This window comes from Podarcis liolepis, assembly GCF_965112155.1.
Source record: "Podarcis liolepis genome assembly, chromosome: 9".
NCBI lineage: Eukaryota > Metazoa > Chordata > Lepidosauria > Squamata > Lacertidae > Podarcis > Podarcis liolepis.
In genome coordinates, this window is record NC_139564.1 from 60,227,687 (window position 1) to 60,250,331 (window position 22,645).

General features: G+C 40.8%; 1 protein-coding gene across 12 annotated transcripts in view; it reads right to left on the reverse strand.

Annotated features, from left to right (window-relative positions):
- Positions 1 to 22,645, reverse strand: part of FRYL (FRY like transcription coactivator) — a 141,050-nt gene that overhangs the window by 113,526 nt on the left and 4,879 nt on the right. For 3 of the 12 annotated variants that reach the window (XM_083459504.1, XM_083459505.1, XM_083459501.1), the window contains exon 1: positions 1,732 to 1,970. The exons of 2 other annotated variants lie outside the window; for them this stretch is intronic. In XM_083459504.1, the coding sequence (XP_083315630.1) occupies positions 1,732 to 1,903 (172 nt within the window). In that variant the 5' untranslated portion in view covers positions 1,904 to 1,970. Of the gene's footprint in view, positions 1 to 1,731; positions 2,009 to 3,436; positions 3,543 to 22,645 lie in introns of those variants that run through there. 7 more of the 12 variants (XM_083459502.1, XM_083459510.1, XR_014515795.1 and 4 more) reach the window with 6 other exon arrangements.

Genomic DNA, 22,645 nt, shown 5'->3' on the forward strand with positions numbered 1-22,645 from the left:
GAAGGGGAGGCAATATTACAGATGACAGGGGACCACCTGGTACTTGGGATAATAGCTTCATTGATGCTCAGGAAACTGAAGTGGTGCTACAGAAACTTGCTAATGGGCAAAAAACCTACAATACGACTTGTGTCTGGAATGTAGAAATTAAGAGGTATACAGTGGTACCTCGGGTTAAGTACTTAATTCGTTCCAGAGGTCCGTTCTTAACCTGAAACTGTTCTTAACCTGAAGCACCACTTTAGCTAATGGGGCCTCCCACTCAAAAAGGAGAGATACTGTAGCCATGAGAGATCTCAACTGCCCCAATATCTGTTGGAACTCAAACTTTGCTAAGAATGTAAGGTCCAACAAATTCCTCCATTGCCTCCCTGGCAATTTCATTTCTCCAAAGATGGAAGAAGCAACAAGGAGGTCATCTATCTTGGACCTGGTCCTCACAAACAGGGAGGAACTGATTGACAAAGTGGAAGTACTGGGAACCTTGGGAGGAAGTGATAATGTCCTTGGGTTTCATGATACAGAGGCAAGTATTAGATTACATGAGAGCTCAACAACAGAAGGTTAAGTATTGGAAAGTGTCAGTTACCGTATGTTTATTTCAACTGCCTAGAAAGATCATGGTTAATGTGGAAGACTGGAATTTATCATGAGGTTCCTAGCATAAACCTGTGCTGCAGTAAGTACTAGATACCTCCCTTCCATATTGTTAAGAATGTTTGCCATTTCAATAGTATATAAAATTCATTTAGACAAGAAATGCATTCTTGAGATATTTTCACAGAAAAGAGAAGAGAAAGCATAGGGGTTTGGTCACCTGTATTTTTATAATAGGATGGATTATTTTGGCAAAAGAATGGAGAAAATCTTGGCACCAAATATTAGAAGTATGGAAACCATAAATGTGGAATATTACACTGATGAACAAAATTACTTGCTATAAATTTATCTGGAAAGAAAACCAAAACTACAAACTGGATCACCAGAATCAGTTGAGACTAAAATAAGTAATTATTCATCATATTAGCTATACTATAAAAAGGAAACAAGGAATGGTCTTAAAAATGTGTAACTGGGATTTTACTGGTCCTTATGTTGGACACTATTTATATTTTTTTATTGTTTGACATTTTTCAAACCATACCAAATGAGCTCAAATACAGAAAAAGAAACACTCACTGGATTTCACACAGAAATCTCATGCTATGAGGAACAATGTAACCAAACCATCAACTAATTCCACATTTAAGGGTCAAAGTCATCACAAGCTGTCATCCTCAAATGTGGCTTCATACCAAGAAAAAGGGTAGGGAGAAAAAAGACAAAATAGAATAGAATATTTCAAGCTGGACACGGCTACTATGATCAGGCAAGACATGAAGCTGGAATTCAAGCACAAAAATACCCAATAAAGCAATAGGATCATGAGTTGCATCCAACATGGCAATATTACATCTTTTGCATTAGTCATGCAACATTTCTTTTTACTATATTTACAACAGTCCAGCAAAATGTGCAGATATACATTTTAACGGATCTCAATTCTATCCACGAATTGGACAAAATGATATTTCTACAGTAAACAATGCAGAAACCTTACAATGTCAGAAAACTATCTGCAGCATTTTTAAATATCATGGTCCAACGTGGAAAATCTAAGCTGACCAATAAAAACACTTTTTTTATAAATTACACTTGCTTTGAACTTCAAAAACTTACAGAGATACATACTGTAATTAGGATGCAAAAGATGAGTGTCACCTTCTATAGTCTGCCCTAAGGAGAGCAGGTTGGTACGTGTCATTTTCAGCAGCTTTGGAGAACTTTCACAAATAGTACTTCCAACATCCAAAACAACATCTCCTGACATGACGGAAGGCACCATTTTTTTAAAGAAATCCATGCTCGAGTTTTACCATTCCCAGAACATTGATTAAAGTCTCCAGTTTAGCTACACGAAGTACAAGTCCAGGTGCTTGTGCAAACTTCCTTGAAAAGACGCTAAAAGCAGCCTGTGTACTACTTTGCATAATGATGTCATCCCACAACTGGGTGGTGCTCAAACACCAGCAAACCAGCTCCTAACTGGAAAGTTTTAAAGCCATATGTTTCACTGACTGAAACAACTCAGTCATTAGATATACCCTTAAACTGGTAATTAATAAACTAATAAATTTAACAAAATTATTGCTTTAATGATTCATAAACATGCCATGTGCACACACACACAAGCTTATTTCTATCCAATTAGCTGGAAGTTTTCATTTTATCTTGTAAAGGGAGGAGTATGCATCTGCACTCACCGATAGCAGTTATCACTGTGAAAAGTCTGCCAGTTACCAGTTTACAACACCACATAGTCTGGATCAGTTCAGCTTGTGACATGACTGAGTAGAAACAGCTTTTTAAAAAAGCTTAGATTATTTGCCTCAAGCGGAATAATGCTAGTGAAGAATTTAAGTCACAAAGCTTTATATAAAAAGGAAGCAGAAATTTGTTTTCTGCAACAGTTCTTTATTCAAAGATGTCATTTATGTGGAAGTAAATGAAACACGTGTGCAGCTTTTATTTCTATACCATCTTGATTTTCAAAGGTATTGGCAAAACAGTGTACAACACTACATTATAACAAATAATTTCAACAAAACAGCAACACTGAAGGCGATTTCTTTAAAGAATTTTTCCTGAACATTTCCAACTCCTTAAGAGATAAGCAGAACTGCAGCAAGATCTATGGCAGACTGACCAGTATATGAAAATGAGCTTATTAAGCACCATTTTTACACAAATAGCTTTTTTATATGTTTTCATGTAAAGCCTCTTTACAAAACTAGCCTTGCTCGCCTCATTTGCTACTATGAATTCTCTCCAATATCCACAATTGGTCTATTCAAGGTAGTTCACTCATAGACGATTAAGGAAATACATGACTTCAGGACTACTATTCTACTCACACACAGAGAGGTATTTTTTTACCTTACTTAAAGTTTAGACTATCTGTACTGAGGTTAGATTCAGGCATGCTGGCATCACACTTGAATCATCTTTTAAAAGTGTATGAAAAGTCAGAAAGCAGAAGGAATGAACTGTTTGCTCATACTTCGAGTTTGTCAACAAATGATGAATTCTTGTATTAGCCAGTGAGGGCAAATTTATAGCAATTTCCTTCCTGCAAGTACACTTCGTTGGTAAATATTGCTAAGAGGAAACCATAAAAAAAAATCAAACTGAAACTATTGCATTAAGCAACAATATATAAGCAACAAATCTGCAAAATGCTCCTTGTTCCATGTAATTGAACATTTTTTGTTAAATTCATGCTACAGACATATACATTCAGATACATAGGGGATGGCATCTGACTAAGTTACGTTCAGAGTAGACCAACAGAAATCAATGTACTTGGGCATAAATTATTTCATATATACACACTTACCACCGTTTCAGTCAGAAAGCATCTAACTGGAGTTACAATTGTTGGGATGGCTAGTTGAGCTGAACTTTGTGATACACACCATCACAGAGGAAGACAAGAATTTTAGCTAAGGAGAAATAAAATAAAACTAAATTACTACCTGCACTGAAGTAAGAACATTGCATTTATTCATTTTATTTTATTTTTAAGGTAACTGCCATCAAATGCACAAAGTTAGGTGAACTTCAGTACAAAAATGTGTTCAAGCCAGGGCTCCATCTCTTAAACTATTAATCACCCTTCATTCTATAGCTGCTGAAATTCACACATTCAGAATACAGGAATAGGTACTTCAAAGAAGAAGCGCTACTGGCTGAATGTCTTTCTTACATTTGGATCCACATATGTTGCACAGTTATCTTTTTTCTGATTGAATTTTTTTAATTTATAGCCTTTAGTTTGTATCAGTCTTCCCAACCTAGTGCCCTTCAGAAACTTTGAACTGCAATTCCCATCATTCCCAGCCAGCATGAACAATGATCAACAAGGCTTCACCCTAAACATCTAGAGGGCATCAGACTGGTTTGGAAGATTACCTGGATTTGACCATAACAAAAATTAAACAAATTTCAAGCAGAAGCCAACATCCATCATCATGCAAGTAGACTTCTGCTTCCTGTCTTCCTGCTGTAGTCAACTACACCCTTTGCAAATCTGTTAGTGTCTGGAGCAGATATTGAGCGGGGAGAGGCATTCATTCTGCCAACAATGTTCATTTCGCTGTTGACATTCCACTAGAAAGTTTACATTATTTTCCCGCTAGATAATTTTAAAATATTTTATTCATATACAATGTTAGTAGCATTCAAACAAATTGTATGAAACTGTGAAACCACTCAAGTTTATGGTCCCAAGAATAATATACCCAAGCACACACCATCCCATTCAAACTTCGAGGAAGGACGTTTGTTTTCCACTCTGAGACCCTTCTACAAAAGCTAGAAGTTACCAACACCAAGAATGGATATGAGTTAGTAACAATTCCACTACTTCAGCCTGCCCTTGAAGGGACTCTACCCTTGCTTGAGTTAACCTGCTTATGGCAAGCCCCAGATTACCTAACACTACTGAGTTCACAACCAGGCAGTGCAACTATTGAAGTCCAAGGGCAGGGATTCTGCTTCCATGTATGCAGATATAAGGTGATCCTGCAGCTCTTGCAGCTCTTGCAAAAGAGGCTTTGGGGGAAGGTCGCCCCAGCTGTTCCTGCCACCTGCTATGCTGCTGAACCCCAGGACAGTCCATTATTTCACCAAAAAACAAAACAAAACAACAAGTCTGTCAAGAGCAAGGCCAAAAGGCTATGAAATGTACAAGGTAAGCTGTAGTACTGTCAGATTTCTATGCAGAGTCCAAACAGAGTTGACCTCGTGCACATCAGCAATCAAATATAATACTATGTTTCCTGCTCTGCAAATTTAACACCTATAGAGGGACAATAGTGACAGATGTATCACCAGCTTAACGTGGGGGAATGGAATTTACTAAAAAATTCTATGCCGGCAATTTCATGCTACCTCTATTGTCTTTATTGGAATATGGTAAATGAATCCAGCAGCAGAGTATTGAGAGACTGAAACGTTACCCAATTTCTGAATGTTCCCATTTTAGTTAAATCCATGTTCACTGCATAAAGGCTGACCTGTCTGCCCTATCTAAACAGTAGGAGGGCATTTTTTGGCAGGTAAGGTGATATGTAGTTGAATGAACCAATGATTAAATTTATCAAGTCCAGTGTTCCCTGACCAAATATTTGGGGTGGGGAAATCTTAGGATCTTAGTCTTCTGAGTCAGTGTTCAACTGCCAGATTGTTGCCCAGCCCTCTAAATCTCTAGTTCTGGATTATATTAATTGCCTTAATTCAACAGTGTCTATCAGAACTTTTATCTCCAGACACAACCATCACATTTCAAAACAAGCGTAAGGAAAGGACAGAAACATATTAAAGTTTTTAAACACTTTTTTAAAAGATGGGGAAAGCTTCCAAAATATGGCTACATTCTGTTTTTGTAAAGTCATCCAACTGTTTCCAGTTTTCTCAGGTTTAGTTGCTAAAACCTCACAACAAAATAGACTATAACAGATTATTTGTTTACCTCAGAGATCAAAGCAAATTACTTATACTGGCTCCAGGAAAACAGCCATCAGATTCCAAAGAACTCTTAATTTACAATAATAAAACCAAATAAAATGTTGTTTTGTAAGGATTATTTTCTATTTGTATCAGTTGTCTTAAAAAAAAATCCACTGTGTCATAACTTGGGATTTTAGCTCTGGACATTACTTCACAATGCTGATTCATTTATTGTGTTTTATAAAATATTCCATGTTATCCAATGGAATATGTTTAATTATATTCAATTTTTTATTTTCCATGTCATAAGACTTGAATTTCACTTTGACAGAACGTGAGTAATCCTCTTTGTAATTCTAACCTTATCCCCCAATTTCAGATGCAGAAAGCTGGGAGATGTATTATGCTGATGATTGTAATTACAGATTACAGTATGCCATCTGCTATAAAGGGCTTTATAAACAGTACTGAAATATAAGTATCTCAGCCAAGCTTCACCTGATAAAAATCTGGATCTTTGTGCTGATAAAGCAATGCTCCTTATCTGTAGTCAGATTGGCCAGCATTGTGCTGATTATACATTTTTAACAAGAACTGCAACTCCATTTAGCGCTCCGAGGATACTGCAAATTTTCCATTCACAAATTAAGAAGAAAATGCAATGTCATGTGGCCTAGTAAACAGAGAATAGCAGCACAGTGGTGGTGAAAATTTAAATGCATGTTGAGACTTAAGAAGGGGAAATAAGACACTCTTGATGGTCCATATCAGAACCTAAAATATAATGAAATATAAATTACTGCAGATTTATTCCCACTTTCCTTGTCCAAGGAGAGTACCTAATGCTTGTCCATGCCCACAGCATTACGAATTTTCTATTCTTAGCATTCTGTAATTTTTTATCAACCCCGTCTGCAGTCTCTACAATACTTTGTATTCTAATTCTGTTTTCAAAATAAAGCCTCCTATTTTTTTTAAGTGTGCAAATCCTTGAGCTATACAGTGGACACTCATGTCCGCACGCGTGCGGGTTGCGATCCGACGCTTCTGCGCATGCGGAAAGCGCGATTGCCGAAACCCTGAAGTAACCCATTTTGGCACTTCTGGGTTTCAGCGCGTCCGTATCCTGAAAACGTGCAACCTGAAGCATCAGTAACCCAAGGTATGACTTTACCCTCCAAACTGTACCATCACCAGCAGAGGAGCACATGGGCTTGCTGGCATCCTTGGCAAGGAGCTGTGCCAGCACCGTGCCCCCTAATTCCTTGTGCTCTTGCCAAAGGAGCCTGTGAGCCTCGCTCGGCCACCCAGAGCAGCAGACGAGCAGTGCAGGGAGTGCTCAGGATGGGCAGCTAGGCTCCTAGCCGCTCTGAGCCAGAGTAGAAAGGCACGATTTTGCACACCTGACCACCAAACATACAAGCTTTTTGTATGGAAAACTGTTAGGTGGGAAAGTTTTAGTGTAACGATTAAACCAAACTCTCACCAATGTCCACTTTTGATTTGTAACTGAACAAAGCGTAAAAACAAAGAACTACCAGTCCTCTAAGCTGGGCTGATGAGGATAGAAGATGGATGACTGGTGAAGGACCCTGCATGAGAGGCAGGGAAAAGAGAAAAACTCCCGGGGTGGGAGGCTAGGAGAAGAAATGGAAGCTGAGATCTGGAAACGTCCACCCCAAATTTACAAAGTGATTTGGATTTACTAGGCTTGACTATACAGTGGTACCTCGGGTTACATATGCTTCAGGTTACAGACTCCGCTAACCCAGAAATATTACCTCGGGTTAAGAACTTTGCTTCAGGATGAGAACAAAAATCGTGCTCCGGTGGCATGGCGGCAGGAGGCCCCATTAGCTAAAGTGGTGCTTCAGGTTAAGAACAGTTTCAGGTTAAGAACGGACCTCCGGAACGAATTAAGTACTTAACTCAAAGTACCACTGTAATCACTACATTTTTCACAGTAAGAAAGTGAATTCTGTTACAAGGCTCAGAGAATACACTAATTTCAAGTTAAATTTTTTTGATTTCTAGTTTTACAGGACCCAAGTTTCAAAGGCACATGGTTCAAAGGAGAATTCTTGGATTTTTCAGTGTTTGTCTAGTCTGGAGGTTATGAGAGATCTGGGCCGGCCAATACGTATTGCCGGTTGAGGCAAAATAGAAAATTGCGCCCCCTATCCCACCTGAGGCAACTGGAGGCAGTCTGGGGAAGCACCAACATGGTGAAGGAGGGGGGAGAGAAAAACCAGGAGGACAGAGAGAACAGGCAGCTCTACCCTTCCTAGGTGATGGTGAATGGTGCGCTCCTCTGGGGGCTTCAGTCACACCAGGAAGTGGAGGAGGAGGAGGCAAGTCTCAGGGCGTGGGTAGCTGCTGAGGCTCCTCAGCTGCAGTGGTGGCACTTCAAGCTCCGGTGGGGGGGGGGCGGGGACGGAGAGCAGGCGGGGGCGGGGCTGGTGTGCATCCTGGGGGCCTGGCACACCATCTGCAGGGGCGTGGCGCCCAGCACAGGGGGGCAGCTGTGATGGCACCTCATCAGGATCGTGCTGCCAAGGGCGGTGTGCTCCCCCCGCACCCCTGTTCCTCCACCAGTGCTCGGCTGCCACCCTTCCCAACTGTCCCCAGTCTGTTGCCTAAGGCAACTGCAAAAGAAAATGGCCACAACTCTCACTTTATCCAGGAGAGGCTGCAACTCCTGAGGAGTAATAATAATAATTTGTTGTTTATACCCCGCCCATCTGGCTGGGTTTCCCCAGTCACTTTGGGTGGCTTCCAACAAAATATTAAAATACAATAGTCCATCAAACATTAAAAGCTTCCCTAAACAGGGCTGGCTGCCTTCAGATGTCTTCTAAAAGTTTGGTAGTTGTTTTTCTCCTTGACATCTGGTGGGAGGGCATTCCACAGGGCAGGTGCCACTACCGAGAAGGCCCTCTGCCTGGTTAAAAATGCTTCATGTCATAGATGCACATTGGGTCCAGCGACAGAGCTGAACACCCATCAATTGTAGGCCTGATCCTTTAGAAGTGCAATCTCATCCAAGATTCTGCATGACACAGACTTCACTTGAGGCGGCAGGAGATTCCAGTACTTGAGGACCTGAAAGAACTGAAAAAAGTCTTGAGGCAGTCTGAAATTCCTTAGCTGATGGATAAAACCATCTTTCTCACTATGGCCTTGATAAAAAGTAGACAAAAGCAGCACTCAGTTGCCTTTGCAGGATGGAGAAATTTGGAGGCAAGCATTTCTTAAATACAAGCATGTCACTTGGAAAAGTTTCCCAGCTAACATTTCCACCCATTGTAACAGAACAAACTTTCTGCACTCATCCCTTCATCATCCAGTCAGACAGTAATAGTGCTTGTTTGGTACTCTGAAAGCCTCGTATGATGAGCAGCATAGGGCTATGCAGGCACTTCTGAGCCATTTATGTTTCTCTGTACAAACTTCAATAGTTCCAAGCCTCTTACTCTTTAATATCATGACTGTCTTCTTTAAAAGGGAAAAAAACAATAAATTTACATCTATTTTTATTTGGCCACCAGATGGCAGTGCAAAATACTCCATGAATGAAAGGTAGATCTGTCAACGTACTTCAAGTGTTACCTTATGTTTAATAATTATTTACTTTGAGCCCCTAAAAGCCTAGACTAAAATACACTTTCTGAAATTAGGTTTATGATTTGAGGACAAAGTACTAAAACAAGAGTCTTCAATGCCAGTGCACATGTTTTGCATGCAGAAGGTTGAATCTCCAGCTTGGCCTGACACCCTGGAGAGCTGCTGCCTTAGTTCATAGACCAGGGGTCAGCAAACTTTTTGAGCAGGGGGCCACTCCACTGTCCCTCAGACCTTGTGGGGGGCCAGACTATATTTTGAAAAAAGAAAAAAAATGAATGAATTCCTATGCCCCATAAATAACCCAGAGATGCATTTTAAAGGACACATTCTACTCATGTAAAAACACGCTGATTCCCGGACCATCTGCGGGCCAGATTTAGAAGACGATTGGGCCAGATTTGGCACCCGGGCCTTAGTTTGCCTACCCATGCCATATACAATACCAAACTACAACAGCTACAATTGCAAATCTACCACTTTTTATTTCCTGTTTTAACTACAAAATGTTTTCAGTATTTGCCCACATGCTTCTGAAATATCTAGGTTATTTTTCCACCCCTAACTAAAGCCTACAATCTCCATGGAACTGCCCTACTCAAGAAGGATAGGTTCTGCTGCAGAATGTTTTTGGTACCACAATAAATGTTTTTAAAGGTTCCTCACTAATACCGTCATGAGTTTCATAAGAGTTTCCTCTTATTGCTTGTGCTGCACCTGCTATGAGCAAGCAATTCCACATAATGTGCTTCCTCAAGAAGTGAGACAGCGTCACCTATTGTTTGATCCTTGTTTCATGAAATGTGAAATGCTTAAGAGAACTCTTGTGGGATAAACCATGACTAACAGGTATAATTACCACCAATTACCAATTTTCAGGAACACAAAAATAAGCCCAAAAGCAACAGCAACTAAATTCAAAAGGGAGAGAACAAAAATAGAATTAAAGTAATCTTTTAAATGAGAGATCAATTTTAAAGCGACCAAGACTTTTATTTTTAAGTACTTCAGTTTCACTCAAGTAAATCATAGAATCATAATGTTTGGATGTGTCCTTAGATCAAGGTCTCAGAGATACTTCTAATTTTCTTCCCTCATCCATCCCTTCCTATTAAGGAAAGTTCTCTTCTCTGTTATGCATTCTGATGTTTTTGCCAGGCAACAGAGAAGCCAAATGTTCTCTCTTTTTCCAAGGAGAAGGGAATACAAAAAAACTAAGCATCCTGAAAACAAGTGTATAAGAGTACGATTTTGATCACAGCAAACTTTGCTACTGCTAAAATCTATATCAGAGCTGGAACATTTAGTCAGTTTGATATCCACTTTTTTAAAAGTATTACAATCTTTGATTAGACAAGGATATATACAAAAATATTTACAAGAGATGTAGACAGCTGGTGGCAACTTACAGAAAGTCTTTCTGTTTCTCACACACAGAAAACAGTGCGTATAAGACTATGTATACAGATGCCATAATAGGAATTAAGCATTCCTTTTTTCCTTCAGAACTATTACTTTTATTCATTTGCATTACATTACATGTTTATATAAACTGAAACTTGTAGGATGAGTCAAAAGCTAATTTAATCCACTATCAGTCCTACGTTTTAGTATTTGTACTTACCCCCCTAAAACCCAGATTTTTATTCCAAATCCCTGAATTTTACTAGTTATGCAACAAAAATGAAAAATGGAGAAGACATGGGGATACAATTACTTCATTTCAGATAAAGAAGCAGACTTGGAATATGGATATAGCAAAAAGCTTCACAAATATAGCATTTTCCTCAAATTCAGCCGCATTCCAAGTACTAACAAAGAACTCGTGGTGCAGTATATAAAGCCACAAAGACAAAAATCCCATTTGGCCTGCTCAATTGGTGACCTCTCTCGGGCAAATCTGCACATACTCCTGTGAGCTGGAAAGCTGTGTGTGCTGCAAAGAGCTCCTTCAAGAAAGGGCAGAATACATCTGTATTATATTCCCAAGACAGAAATTCTAGTTAGCTCCTAAAACCATCTACATCATGTCTGCAATTTTACATCCTGCTTTTCCAATAGGACAAGTTCTTAGCTGCCATACAGTAAAGAAAATTGTTTCTACCCTGGGTTGGGGTGGAGGGAAAAGAGAGAAAAGGGAGGAAGGTAGGTTTACCTAACTGCTTGGCCGCATACTTGTTGTCACCTGGATGCAGTCACACTGTTTGGACAGGCAGCCAAACACAGCAGATGTCTTGGAACCAAATCAGCCCTATGAAGATTGGTGCATTTACAGTGAGACGAAAAAACAAGAACGCAAACATCTGCTTGCAGCTACAGAACCTGAAGATAGTACAACAGTAAAATTGTTACCCACTGTGAACACACTCACCCTACCACCAGCTCTGTTCACAAGTCTTCATAAACCTGCAATCAGATATGACTGTAGAGCAAAAGAAAGTAAGAGTGCTCATCACAAGAAGTGATGCCTCCACCCATGGCTGTCCCATCTTTTTTCCCTAGTTATTGGTCTCCTCTTTTCAATTCTGCAGTTCCAATATTCATTCCTCCCCTTCATGGATCACTGCCATGTCATGGCAAAGGGGCTTTAATAACTCAGAAAAGCTATGAGCTATGCCATGCAGGGCCACCCAAGACGGACAGGTCATAGCCGAGAGTTTAGACTAAATGTGATCCCCCTGGAGAAGGAACTGGCAAACCACCCCAGTATTTTGCCAAGAAAACTCCATGGACATAAAAAAGGAGAAGCTTTGAGAAGAAAGTGAGTGTTTCCAAGGCATGCTCTGGTTCATGGGATCACGGAAAGTTGAACACGACTAAGACGACTAAACAATAACAACAATATTCATTCTGACTCTTGTTCATACAAGAGACATTCCATATGACATCTAAATAGGGCTAGGTGGAAACAGCTCTTTTGCTGGTTAGACACAACACAAGTAAGAGCTGTTTGCAGAGATCTAACTATAGCTACCAATAAAAAACAGAAACCTAAAGCAACTGGGGTTTTTTATTAAAGAAGTTTAAATACACAAAATATTTTGTTTCTATAATTGTAGTATCTTGGACATTCTGGTTTAACAAAAAATTATAGTAACCAAAAGCTAAAGAAAGGATAGTTCTAAAATATGACTAGAATAAATAAAATTCACATGGCATTAAATACAGCATTCCTATGAAACCAAGAACAATACAGTTATTGAATTGGGCTACTCCCACTAAACAAAGTGTAGCATACATGCCGATTCCCTCCCTACCCCAGTATGAAGGCCCCCTACGTGTGCTGCTGTTTGTTGCCCAAAGGAAAAACCAAGTTCTTTCGATCACTAAATGTTCCCCTTTCAGACGTTGCCCCTGTTTTGGAGCCAGTGCTTCCCTGAATACTAAAGTAATTCACAAAAACAGAGTAAGAGAAATGCATTCTCACGCAATACTGGACTAGAATCATTCAATGAAGCTGAATGCTGTAACCTTCAGGACAGGCAAAATACTTCTTCACACAGCACATAGTGGGGAAAAATAGAATTCACTACCGGAAGTAGCAACGACCACCAACTTGGACAGCTTTAGAAGCAGATTAGATAAAACTTATGAAAGTTAAGGCTATCAATGGCTATTTGCAACATGCTACTTATAGAATGGGAAGCATTATGTCTCTGAATGCAAGTTGCTGGGGAACACAAGTTGGGAAGAATGCTGTTGTGCTCGTGTACTGCTTTGCAGACCTTCCATAGGAATCTGGTTGGCCTCTGTGAAAAGGGAATGCTGGACAGATAGGCCTTTGCTCTGACACAGCACAGCTCTTGTGACAACTTTATTTTTAAAAATCAAGATTACAATTAGCAGATAGAAGTGTCCAACAAAAGGCCTTTGTTTTGATCTACTGAGCTGTAATCCTTGTTAATGACAAATGTTGGTTAATGGAGCCAAGCCTCTGAGATCATTATACATGCACCAGAAAGAGATGCTAAGAAGACTGTATATGTCAAACTGTAAATAAGGGGTGCCTTTCTTGAAAGTTTCCTCATGTAGAAACTTCCTAGACATAGGAAAAACACATTGCGAAGAAAGGCTGTAACCCTGCTGTATTAGTTTGTGTTTTCTTTTAACAGGGGGGTGCGTTTTTTGAAAAGTGGCCCTCTGTCCACAGTCCATCATCTCACTTGAATCATTCCAGTCCATTCCTACCTAATGAGTTGAGCCTAAGGATGCACACGTAAGGGCATCATTGAAGGATGCCTTGCACATGTGAAACCACAATCATAGAACAATGGTTTAACATATCACTTCAAAAGCAACATGAGTACAATTGGCATGTTCCAACTGCGAGCTGAATTATGCAAGTGCCAATCTGACTAGCTTAAAACATTTTGACACATCTTACTGTTCTTAGATTCCAGAAACAGACATTTCCACCCCCAAAATAAAAAACCCCTCAAAAAATGTCTTCTAAATACACTCAATAAAGTATCTGGAAAAGCAGAGTTGAGACAAGCAAGCTTGTTACTCTGCATTCTGCCCTCCTTACAAGGAGAACTGAGAAAAGTTCACAGCAAGTTTGTTAGCGCAAGATATTGTGATTTGCTCAGGGCTATCTAATGAGCTTCACAGTCATTTTCAGCATGTATTTCCTACATTATATATATGCCTCCAAAGGCCTGTAAAGAAACAGCTGTTCAGAAGAACCTCAATAGCAGAGGCACTTTTGCACATCTATGGTGGAACTGTGGATGACTGAAAGGCATTTGAGGGGAAATAAGCAAGAAATTACAGAAATAGTAGGTTCTGAGAATGTTATTGGGCAGTGAAGAATACCACACTGGCCAAGGGACTTTTGTCCTGGTTGCTCATATGGTGATAGATGCTCAGTTTTAATAGCAAACATGTGGGAAATAGATACTGTACCACCAACAGACCTCTGGAAGGAGAAGATTTGGAATGTAATGATTATGAATAAAATAATGATATAAGCAGCTATAGGAGGGAACTATGCTATCAGTGGAGACTCTTTAAAGGAAAAAAATGCTTACCATTGTGTGACACTGGAATCAAAACAAACAGTAATTATAAATATAGTAAGTACAGCTGTATATATACTTATGATTATTGTGTATTATGAAATGGGAAAAATTAAAGAAACATGCCACAAAATGATTCCATAATCTCTGAGCTCTGTAATCCCTCAAACAGGCAGTCAATGGTGAGTGTATCTCAATGACTTTACTTAGAGAACATTTTCAGAGGCAGAGAGAGTGATTTAACCATTTTCACTTGATTGAAAGAGGCCTAGTAGCCTACAAATTATTGCATGTGAAAAATATGGTGACTACATCTAAAAAAACAACACCATACACTAAATTGATGGACAATGACTCCAGCTTACATGAGGAAGTTTCAGGCTCTGAAGCCAGCTGGGAAAATATTCCACAACCGGTCGGCAACTGTGTCTCAGGAGAAAATGGAACTACAGTATATTCTATTGCCTTTCATGGTCACTATTTGTGATGTACCACAATGATTTCTCTGGAATGCATTGTGTCCCATCTGACAGCACAGATAAGAAAACTATGACAGGATTTCCTATATATTCATATACAGTGGTACCTCTAGTTGCGGACATGATCCGTTCCAGGGTGCCATTCACACTCCGAAAAGTCTGCAACTAGAGCAGCACTTCTGCCCAAGCGCAGAGTGCAATAGAGCGCTTCTGCACACACATGCGTGGCAAAACCCGGAAGTATACACTTCCGGGTTTGACGCGTTTGCAAGCCGAAACGACGCAACATGAACCTAACACGACAAAAGGTATGACCATACTTATATATCAGGGGTGGGGGTTTTTTTCCCTGACCAGTAGGCCAGATCTTTATCCCCACACCTGTGAAGGGCAAAATTTAACATATAATCACCTGGCATTACTATGACAAAGGGACTTTGGAGGATGGGCTGTTGGAAAACCTTGTTGCAAGAAGTCCCATGCTGCTCTTCGAACCTGTGATTTTCAAAGGTTCAAGAAGCAGCACTGGGAGGGAGATGTGAATAATAATAATTTATTATTAGCATCTATTTCATTTCTATAGCGCTTTACATTTTAAAGGGAAAAATCTCAAAGTAGTTTAACACACATTAAAACATCAAGTGTGAATACTTGTTAGCCACCTTTTTCCTTTTTGTTACTCACCCCCTCCTGGAGCAGAAGAACAACTGGGAGTCCACTTTAAGCTCCCAATTGCCCCTTTGAAGACCTGCCCATAACTGCCCCACCGCACACCATGTATGACATCTGCTGTAGGGTGAGCATGGGTTGCCCAAACTGGCCAAACTCGGAGGCATGCTGGGCTGTGTTTTGCTTTGGCCCAGAGGTTCTCTAACCCGGTCAATAAGGTAACAAATACCCATATGAGCAAATCATACTCAGCCTGACAATAAATACTAGGATAAGCATTGGTTTTGACAGATTCTCATCACCTCTCCTTCTAGTGTTATTTCCTCTGCTTCAGAGATGAGCCATTTCTGCTTCAGTCTAGGTTAAAATGAATTATTTAAGAGTCTGAAAACCAATGACCCTCTCACTCCCACCCCATTTCAGTTTTCAAGAGCAGGACTGTAGATCAAAGAGAACATTCCAATTCATTGCTTAGAGGAAAACAGTGTGTACAGTTAATGCTTTGGTAGCCTTTAATGATAGCTGAAGAACAGTTGCTGAAGTTCCAGTTTAGAAGTTTTAAGATCACATGTAAAACTATACAGTAGTAGGTATAACTGGAAAAGACATTTATTAATTTAGGGGGGGGTGGTTGTTGTTTACAATCAAGTGGTATATGAATTTTATGAAATAAATAAATAAAATGAAAGCTTTTAGGACACAAGTAGCTAACCTGTGGCTTTTCTAATCTCAACTCTAGCTACCATAGCCAATGTTCATCAATTATGGGAGTTGTAATTCAGCAACATCTAGTGGGCCACACCAATATAAGGGGAAAGCAGAGATTAATACAAAGTAGCTATAGTTATAGAAGATTTTTCAGGGGGATATACCAATGTAAAACCATTTGTGATCAACAACAAATGATGCAAGCCACCTGGAATGGACCTATCATGATATTTTTCCAGGAGCCAAGCTTGTACTTTCACTATGTTAGAGCAGGTAAAAAGATGAAATATTCTTGGTCCCTTGCTGGACAAATATAGGTTACAAGAAACTGATATATTCAAGGCTAGAAAGAAAGAGGGGAAATATATATTTTTAAAAATTAGTAAAGAGTTCCTCTGAATTTCTTTATATCCTGTCTTCTTGTCCTAATACTACTACTCTCAAGGTAGTTTCAGCTTAATTTGATTGGTCAGCTGGCTTGACATAGACAGATATGTTTTATTCCACTTGCCATTTTCCCAAGCAGCAAACAGTCTGTCCTCTGTCTAGTTATATTCTACCTAGCAATGACCTCATCTGTTTTCTTTCCATTTACTCAATTCACAGAGGACCACAAAACCACAGTAGACTGTATAAATCCCTCTATGGAGATAGTCCTTAAAATAGGCTGAAGAGAATGTATATCTATTTCATTCAAGACGTTATACATTATGGAATGTATAGCTCACGACTGGCTTCAAAATTACTAAGAAAGCATGTTATTTTAATAATAGAGGTAACTAGGAAAATATTTTTTCCTGCAGCCTCTTAGAAAAAGCATTTAATTTTATATCTTTTAATGTTAAATGCTTTACATAAAGCATTCAAGAAAAGCAATCAATGGTAAAAGGTAACGGACCCCTGGATGGTTAAATCCAGTCAAAGGCAACTATGGAGTGTGGCGCTCATCTTGCTACAGGCCTAGGGAGCTGGTGTTTATGACACTGCAAGTAACACCTACATTTTTAAAACCATGCCTCACTAGTGAATCACTGGAAAGGTTCAAGAGAGCATATTTCAGACTCCATGTCAGTTACAAACTTGTTTTAACTTGCTTAAGCTTCAGGGCTTCCCCCTGTTCCTCTTCCCTACTAGGAGCCACAGCAAGTGTTTTAAATGTTTAAGACTTATTAATTTCACACTGGAGGCGACTCGAATGCATTTTAACTGCTCACAAAAATTCAAGTCTCAGCATGCAATAACAGGGTATTTCTAAAAAACAAAATATTGCCAGTTATCATAGTCTGAAAGTCTACAGATGTAAACAAAGCTGTATTCAGAACAAGTTTTATCAGTGTTCTGATGCAAGAATTTACTGGTTTCCTTTTAGAAGTAAACAATGGGAAACCAGTCAAACATGGGAAGCCCACTCCCTCTTAATCATCCTCCACATTTTATGCACAATTGATTCTACTTCCTGATTAGAGTTGTCCAGAAGAACAAGATAAAAATCTGTTTTCAGAACACACAAGATAGGCAATAGCAAGAGCAGAAACAGAGTTCACAAAACTTTAGTAATATGCTTTTTGTAGCACTGAATGGGGCTATTCTAAACTAGTTATTGCTAATGGTGATACACTTTCAAAGTGACAAAGTGCTTTCCACTGAAAATACCACAATAGGGTGAGCATTTTTGCCATCTTTTGTTTGGATTAATTCAGACAAAATCCTATGAAAGTTATGCAGCTTATTTAAAGTTGCAAGGAATAATCAAATTTCCCCTGCAAATGTTGCTACAGTGTTTCCCCTCCAATATCTCTCAAGCAGTAATGATAGAACTCATAGAAATTAAGAAAGAACTCTAAGTACCAACTTGAGTCGTCTAGAGCAGTGTTTCCAGTGTTCAAAACTCCCATTGTTCTAGGCGCATTTTGCAACTGGGAATGTCATTAGTGCAAGCAGTTTCTGAGCTCTGGAGTGCAGAGTGGAAGGAAAGGAGGACCTTTTTTCTGCCTCCCCACTTCCAGCTACTCTCTGAAAACTGGAGAAGAGACCCTCTTAAGAATATTAACAGGGACAGCAGGGGAACGACTAGATCAGGGGCCAGCAAACTTTTTCAGCAGTGGGCCGCTCCACTGTCCCTCAGGGGGGCAGGGGGCAGCTGCCTCCCAAATAAGTAAAAATCAATACAAATCAAAACAAATCAGAGGTTCTGCCCCTCTAACAAAAGCCTGCCCCCCTAACAAAAAGCCTGGCTACACCCATGCCCCCACCCGTCCTACCAGTTAGAAAGGTTTTGTTTAAATGTTTTGTTTGTAAATAGAATTTAAATGTTTTGCTTGTAAATAGAACATGTTTTATTCATAATTTATATAAAATGCAATTACATAAAATGATAGGAACATAATGAAATATTGTTGAAGCAGAAAAACAGAATCATGGAACTGGAAGGGACCCCAAGGGTCATCTTTCTAGTGCAGGGGTCTGCAACCTTTAAGACAAAAAGAGCCACTTGGACCCGTTTCTGAAGGGGGGAAAACCTGGGAGCCGCAAAACCATTGCGACATTTAAAACAAATATATCTCCGGAGCCGCGATCTGACAGCGGGCGGGAAGGTGACATCAGGACGGTGCGTGACCAACGCACGCACCGCCCCCATGCGACGTCACAGTCAGTACAGCTCCCGCCACAGTGGCGAGTGTCGGGGCGCACAATGCGCCTCCTCCCCTCACTAGCATCCGCCCCGGAGCCGCGGCAAAGGTGTAAAAGAGCCACACGCGGCTCAGGTTGCAGACCCCTGTTCTAGTGCAACCCCCTGCAATGTAGGAAACTCAGCTAAAACATCCATGATGGCCCCTCAGTTGTGAAACACTGCAGAGCAGACCTTCTCAACCCTAGGTCCCCATATGGCGCTGGACTTCAACTCACATCATCCCTAGCCATCAGGGCAGTGGCCAGGGATGATGCGAGTTGTAGTATAACCAACCCTACGGACCCAAGGTTGGAATGGCTAATCTATAACTTAACTGATGTGTGCACTTTCCTAAACTTGAGAGGATAATACCCCAGCCTAAAAGATATATCGTATTTTTCGTCCTATAGGACACACCGGCCCATAGGACGCACCTAGTTTTTTTTTGGGGGGGGGAATAAAGAAAAAAAATGTATTCCCCCCCCAGCCGCGGGGCTGGGGAAGCCCAAGCTTTTAAAAACGCACCTACTGTAGTTTTTAGAGGAGAAAAGGATATCTGCCCGAAGCGCGGGGCACTCTGCTTCAGCGTGCCCCGCGCTCCGGGCAGCAGGCTGCTATCCACAGCCTAGGGAGCCCTGCAGGAACTCCCACGGGCTCCCCAGGCTTGCTGATAGCTTCCTGAAGCCTGGAGAGTGAGAGGGGTCGGTGCGCACCGACCCCTCTCCAAGCTCTCCAAGCTTCAGCGAAAGCCTGCATTCACTCCATAGGATGCACACAGATTTCCCCTTCATTTTTGGAGGGGAAAAAGTGCGTCCTATAGGGCGAAAAATACGGTATGCTTTATAGGTATATGCAGCTATTGGCCAGTTGTGGCCACACTGTTTCATGAAAAGCGAAATAAATGCAATGCTTGGATTAAATAGAGGGTTAAAAATCGTGCTCACTCTCTTCATAGAATCTCACTACCATCCCAATTTCCAAATTCTTTAAGTAAGAGTGCTATTAAAAACACCAATACCCTATGCATCATTTAAGCCCACCATCCCCCCCATCTGTATACACTCATCAACTGAAGATAGCATTTCATGCATCTAATGACATTGACTCTAGTTTGTAACAATGCCCCAATAAATAGTGGTGGTCTTAAAAAGCACTTTTAAGGCTCTCTGTTCTTGTTGCTGCTAGACTAACATAGTGATCCTTCTGGAATCTGTGGGTGTTATCCAAATACTCAAATACTGGCTATCATTCATTATCATTTACATATGTCATAACTTTTATTGGCTAATACACATGACTGCTGAATTAGTCTATCATGTGCCCAAGTGCTTTCGTTACCCTGAAGGCCCAAAAGTGCTCCTTAAACCTGCCCTCCCAAGTATGCCATTGCCTCTGCTAGCATTAGGACCTGCTAGATCAGTGCTGGGCCCAGTGGCAGCCTGGGCCCTATTCTGGAAGGTTCAGAGCACAATCCACCCCAGCACCTAGTGGATCAGGGCCTTTGGATGTTGCTGAGGGGCACAGGGCCCATTGGCAGCATTGGCCCAGCTCTCCAAGGCACAGGGTGAAATCCACCCCAGTGCCTAGCCGAGTGGGGTCATCTGGTGCTGCTGACTTGAATCTAGTAAATAACTAAGTGTCTACTCAAAAGTATTAAAACCAAAGGGGGGGCAGTTGTGATACCTTGAAAATTCGAAATGCCCATCACAGCCTCAAACTAAGGCCAGGACAACGAGCCTGACTATTCCCTAAAACATACCAAAACTTCAAAAATTCATACGAAATCAAGTTTGTCCGATTCTCTCAATTCTAATGGTGTATTACTCCTTAAGGGAAGGCGGATCCAAGCTACTGCCTTCCTCTATAATCCCCTGAGCATATGGTCAAATGCTCCTCACTCCTCCACAAGGTGTGAAATCAAACCCCACAGTGGGGGGCAGGAGGTGTTCATGAGCAACAATGTTCCAGATAGAAATCCATTGGTAGAGTGGATTGAGACTAGATCCTTTGAAAGCTCACAAACAGGAAAGCCTAGAGGCCAGAGAAATGTGTAAATAATTTTATTATTCTTGGGAAAGCAGATACTTTAAAGGTGTTGGGAACTAGGATGGGTGACACGTTTCTCCATGCCAACCATGCCTCTACTGTGACATATCTGTGATGTACTGATGGAAATGTATTATGGGAAAAGGGGGAAAGTCTTAAAAGTTCATGCAACTCCATGCTCAGGGTTCTTCCTCTTTGGTGTTTGAACCTTTGCTGCAACAAATAAAGATCCGGTCTACTGTCTGCCAATTTGCTTCTGTAACTTGGCTGGAGACTCCTTTTGCTGACCAGAGGGACCCGCAGGAAGTGGCAGCCTGACAAGCTGGGCAGTGGAATTTTTTCCTGATTAGAAGAAAGCTGTACTGAGTTCAGTGGGTCTTACTACTAAGTAAGGGTGTGCGGCGCTATAGTGTTTTATCTAAGCCAGACATGTCCAAAGTCCATTTCGGGGGCCTAATCCAGCCCGCTGGTCGGTACAATCCAGCCCTAGTGGGAGTTTATTTCCTGGGGTTAAATTGTAAAAAAGCTGAACAACTTTGGGGGGGGGTCATAAAAAAGCTCAACAACTTCAATTTTTTAAAAAGCCCTCCACTTCATCAAATCTGGCCCTCTTTGAAAAAAGTCTGGACACCACTGATCTAGGCAGTCAGGCCTCCTCCAGATGACAAGATCTTTTTGCACCAGGTTAGTGAGGATCACTTGCTTCTTAAAATTCTCCCATATATACACAATTCCCTGTGCTCCTTTTGGACTGTATCTGTGTCAGATAACTGGGGTCAAATAAGAGTTGTTTACATTTTATAAAACATGGAAGATGGATCTCCCTTGGAAGGTTCTGTACTCTCCTACCTTGGAGGTTTCCAAGCAGAGATTGGGTGGCCATCTGTCATGGATGTTTTAGCTGAGTTTCCTACATTGCAGGGGGTTGCACTAAAAGATGACCCTTCCAGCTCTGTGATTCTATTATTACATGTTTTTCTGCTTCAACAATATTTCATTATGTTCCTATGACTTTATGTAATTGCATTTTGTATAAATTATAAGAATTATAAATAAAACATGTTCTAGGTAAAAAGGTAAAGAACTCCTGGACAGTTAAGTCCAGACAAATAATATTATTATTTTTTACTAATAATTTATTATTTATATGCTACCCATCTGGCCAGGCCTCCCCAGCCACTCTGGGCGGATTCCAACAGAATTATTAAAAACATGATAAAACATCAAACAGTAAAAACTTCCCTCAACAGGGTTGCCTTCAGGTGTCTTCTAAAAGTCAGATAGTTGTTTATTTCCTTGACATCTGATGGGAGGGAGTTCCACAGGACATGTGCCACTACCGAGATGGCCCTCTGCCTGGTTCCCTGTAACCTCACTTCTCACTTGGAGGGAACTGCCATAAGGCCCTCAGAGCTGGACTTCAGTATCTGGGCTGAACAATGGGGGGGGGCGGGGCGGGGAGACACTCCTTCAGGCTGAAGCCGTTTAGGGCTTTAATGACTCAAAAATTCTTTAAAATAATTGGTCTAAACAAGGCTTCTTTTCTCCCTCTCCTCAATGGCCTTAATTTAACAGAAGAAGAAGAAAATTATATTAAAGCAGTGTTTCCCAACCGGTGTTCCGCGGCACACTAGTGTGCCGCGAGATGTTGCCTGGTGTGCCGCGAGATGTTGCCTGGAGGGAGGCGGGCGAGTCCAAAAAAGGTTGGGAAACACTGGTTTCTCTTTCAAAAAGGAAACGTGGGTTAAAGCGGCGCCGCCGCCTCCCATTCACTTTCCTGCTCTGGCTTCCCTAACAGTTTTCCGAGTTGCGTCACTGGATCCAGCCCCCTTTTCCACATGTGACACGGGGCTGGAGGGAGGGAAAGAGGGCTTTACGTCGCG